Source organism: Grammomys surdaster, unplaced genomic scaffold (genome assembly GCF_004785775.1).
Source record: "Grammomys surdaster isolate TR1022 unplaced genomic scaffold, NIH_TR_1.0 172, whole genome shotgun sequence".
NCBI classification, from domain to species: domain Eukaryota; kingdom Metazoa; phylum Chordata; class Mammalia; order Rodentia; family Muridae; genus Grammomys; species Grammomys surdaster.
In genome coordinates this window covers 3,673,740-3,678,351 of record NW_021604620.1, presented here as the reverse complement: position 1 = coordinate 3,678,351, position 4,612 = coordinate 3,673,740, and the positions used below count along the sequence as shown (strand labels likewise).

Here is a 4,612-nt window from a genome sequence, read left to right as displayed (position 1 = left end):
GGGGGGGGGGTAGATAGAGGTTACATCCACAGAGAATAAGGAGGAGGGGCGAGGGGATTGGGGGTTCCGAGGGGGTGGTGGGGGATGGGGTAAGGGGACAACATAGGAAATGTAAATAAATCATCCAATAAAAAAAAAAAAAGACAACAAAATTTGTTTTCTCTTACAGTGAGGCGATTCCTTGAAATAGACACAAGATCCCTTCAAAGAACAAGAGATTCTCATAGCTTCCCACTGTGGCTGGGTGACTGTTTTATGAGGTTAGGCTTGTACTCTCACTTCTACTTTAAAACAAAAACATAAATAAAAAATGATTCCCTGTAACAACACAATTTTGATGTGTTGGATGGTCGGTGAGGCTGAGATAAAGCGGCTCACATACGCTTCAACAGTATAAAGATGTCTACATCTGCATTTACCCAAGAGATGGATGCCTAGAACAACTACTTATCTTGGGCAAAATGGAACAGACACCTCCAAGGTTCTATTTACCAGTTCAGAATAATCAGAACTTCAGCAAAACTCAGAAATCCACATAATTCTTCAACGCCAGTGTTTAATTCTAGTTGAAATAGGCTAGAGAAACAACATCCTAGCCCAGTAGTTATTAAAGATTGAAAACTGGTTATTTCATAGTATGACTGGGGAAGAAGTTGAACATTGGTTCCTTTTTTTAAAGTTTTAATTTTTTAAGATTAATATTTGTTGGGTGTAATGATGCATGTCTTTCGTTCAAGCACATGAGAAACAGAGGGAGGAGGGTCTCTGTGAGTTCAAGATGGCCTGGTCTACACAGTGAGTTCCAGGCCACCAGAGTCCCTTAATGAGACTCTGTATTAGTAGAAAAGTAAATGTATTGGTCAGACTCTCTGTAATGAACATACATGTCTAATTTTCTAAGGACTTGGGTACATCTTGGTTCTTTAGGTTCTAAGATAACACATATATAGTTATTAAAGATCCTGGAGTCTGGAGAGATGGCTCAGTAGTTAAGACTATATACTCTCGCAGAGGACCTAGCATCTGGGTCAGATGGCTCATGAGTGCTTTAAACTTTTGCTCTGGGGGATCTGCTGTCCTCTTCTGACCACTGAAAGCACTGCACTCACCTGAAACACACACACACACACATACACACACACTTATACACAAATACTGTCAAAACAATATAAAGAAGATTTCCTTTAAAAGTTAACAGGAGGTTTTTTAGAAACCTGAACCCTCAGATCATGCATCTTGCATGTGTGCTTGGAGTCAGTTGCTCTCACCAGGGGCCTTGGGATGGGTTTTTGAGGCTTCTTGGTTCCTAACTTTTTCATTGCATTGTAATATTTCTTCTGTTCTTCTGTCATAAAAATGTCTTGGCCACCTAAGTACATGGAGAAATTGACAGCCAATTAGCTTCTGTTAGCCATCTTTGCCAATCAAGTCCTGACTTTTTAGTAACAATTTTAAAGTCACATGTCACTTTTAACAATAGTACCTCTTCCAAATGAACTTGAAAGAATCTGGACTCTGGGACCAGAAGGAAAATCGACTTTAAGATAAGGGATAAGAAAGAAATAAGGTCATGTCCGTCAGTTATGGCTCACTTCTTAGAACACGCTGATCACATATTTTAGTGAACATCCTACAGACTCTTTGTAAAAACTAAATACACTTCAGGCTGCATAACTTAAACCATAATAGACCTATAATAAAAAATAGCAATAGAAATATTAGAATAAAATCCCATAGCCGAGGAAGGAGACACACAAGAGGAGGTTAAAAGAGGGAAGAAGAGAGTACTAAAGAGCATTATATACATGTATGTACATGTGTGTGTACACATGTCTGCACATATGTATGTACACATGTATGGAAATGTTAGTTAACATAAAACCCACAATTAACTAATATGCACAAATGAATGGGCAAAATTAAAAACACAGAAAATACTATACAACAACCCTAAAAATACTTAAGTGATTAATGTAACATTACTAATAAAAGTTAATTAAAACCTTCCCAGAACAATTCTTAAGAAGAAACATATGAGTTTTAAATATTTTCACTGCTAATAAGAAAAACAAGCTAGGATTTCCATTTCTAGAAATTCATGGAACAAAAAAATAAACAACTAGAAATATCAGATAAAATAGAACAGAATCCTTTAGAGATATGCAGTTGGACTTTTACAGAAGTTTAAAAAAAGAAAAGAAAAGGCTCCAGGCTATGAAAATTAAGAGATAAGAAACAAAATGGTAAGTTAGTCCCAAAGCCACTTCTGGAAGCTGGAAGGATGGCATAGTGGTTAACACTGAATGGCTCTTCCAGAGGACCCATGCTTGGTTACCAGCACCCATGTCTGGCAGCTCACAACATATGTTACTCTAGTTCCCAGAGATATCATGCCCTCTTCTGGCCTCTTCAGGTACTGCATGCATGTGTGCACACACCCACACCCACATACACACACAATGACATCTTTTTCAAAAGGAAAGTGTCCCTTGACAGTCAAATTCAATAAGAAACACAATTCTCACTAGCAGTAAAGAACTATTGAGACTGTAATACTGTAATGCATGTGTTTTTTGTGAAGACAATGAGTAGTTGTGGATATTTCAAATATTTATTTTGTTTTGAATTATGTGTATGTATGTTTGGGTGTGAGTATGATCATGTGACTGTAGTTACCTACAGAAGACAGAAGAGGGTGTCTAATACCCTGGAGCTGGAGTTTATAAAGGCAGATATGAGCTGCTCAAGCTAGGTGCTGGGAATCCAGCCTAGGTCCTCTGTAAGAGCAATGTGGGCTCTTAATCCTGAGCCTCTTCTCCAGCCCCCAACTTAATCCTGAGCCTCCTCTCCAGCCCCTGACTTAACTCTGAGCCTCCTCTCCAGTCTCTGACTTAACCCTGAGCCTCCTCTCCAGTCTCTGACTTAACCCTGAGCCTCCTCTCCAGCCCCTGACTTAACCCTGAGCCTCCTCTCCAGCCCCTAACTGTGGAAATTTTAATCTGTTATTATCCCCTGTGCTCTTGAGAACCAGTTTCTCCATGTAGAGAAGAGAAAGAAGCACATCAGAAGGGAGAGGAAGCACCATTAGATGCCTGTTTCTATATCTGTGTTTCCTTGTAGCTTTGAACTTGAAGTCGCTCTCCATGGAAAGACCTAGAAACAATGACAGGTGTCTACCAAAGTGTGGTTTGAAAGCTTCAGCACTCATTGGAAAACTGGCCATCTATAGAAAGAGGGTTCAACCTAGAGAATCTTCCTGTTTCCTGGGAACAAAAATGCTGACAAACTTATTTGGATCCTGATTTGGGCCCAAAACTTTACTAGAAAGAAATACATTTTAAAAAATAAAAATTAACAAATCTTTCCGGAAAATGAAACATAATTATGAATCTTATGTTTAAAAAGTTGCTAATCAGATGTCAGGGGCAGCCCTGCTTATACACTGAAGGCCTAAAATCAGCCATAGGCCTACAATCAGCAATAGGCCTGTCATACGTGCATGCTAACACAAAGTCTGGGGTCTCTGTGGAAAAACACTGAAACAGATGGCTATAAGCTATTGTAAACAGGCAGCTTTTGTGGAAATTTACCAGCCTGAGTAGCCATAGACCTTGTAAATAGGTAGCCTTGGAGGATAGTACCAACTTAGATAAGGACAAGTGAATCATAAGCAGAGTCATAGTGACCTGTCCCCTGAACCTTCACCCAGCCGATACCCTGTTCTGAAAGGTATCTGTACTCCCCCTGAACACCCATGCTCTGGTGTCATCCCCTTCCCCACGTCCTGCCTTTTTGTGTTTATAACCCCTGTGTGAATAAGTAAAAATTACAATTTGATTTAAAAAAGAATGAAAAGAAAATCATTGATATCTCCAGTGTCATTGTAATATATGAATATATATGTATATTTATCATATGGATGCTTTATAAGTGATGGAAAATTTTATGTATATAATGTTTACCATATATATGTATATAAACAAACATATCTAAACATAAACACATATACTGTGTATAATTTTAAGTAAATATAAAATAATATTTCCATGTGGTTTTGCTAAGAAAAAAAAAAGTTGGTAACCTTGGGTAAAGAACCTATTAATGTGTTTTCCCGAAGGACTTAGAAAAACAAGAACAAACCAGTAGAAGGGAAGAGATAAAATGAATCATGGCAGAAAGCAACGAAATAGAAAGTAAGAGAATAATGCAAAAAATTAAAGAAACTAGGACTTTGTTCTTTGAAAAGATAAACAAGACTAAAACAAAACAAAAAACCCCTTAGTCACTATTAGTCTCTCCAAGAGAAAAACCCAAATAAATAGAGCTAGAGGCAAAAAGGGTGCCTTCCATGCCCACCACACACAGAGCCACACCCCCAAAATTGCTAAAATAAAATTTATTATTTTGTACACTAACTTAGAAAAACAAAGCTAGACATGGTAGGCAGTTAATACATGGAATCCTGGTATTTGGGAGCCGAGGCAAAAGGATTGTTATGTGTCTGGTACCAGCTTGGGTGACACAGTGACTTCCCAGGCAAGCCTGTCTCAAGAAAAGCAACAACATTAATAGGAATAGTGATGATGATGAAGAGGGGAGGAGGAAGAGGGGG

General features: G+C 38.4%; 1 protein-coding gene across 1 annotated transcript in view; it reads right to left on the bottom strand.

The window, feature by feature from the left end:
- Positions 1 to 4,612, bottom strand: part of Scn11a (sodium voltage-gated channel alpha subunit 11) — a 73,196-nt gene that overhangs the window by 5,164 nt on the left and 63,420 nt on the right. Inside the window, exon 24 of the mRNA XM_028767279.1 lies at positions 1,269 to 1,369. Within this exon, the coding sequence (XP_028623112.1) occupies positions 1,269 to 1,369 (101 nt within the window). The remainder of the gene's footprint in view (positions 1 to 1,268; positions 1,370 to 4,612) is intronic.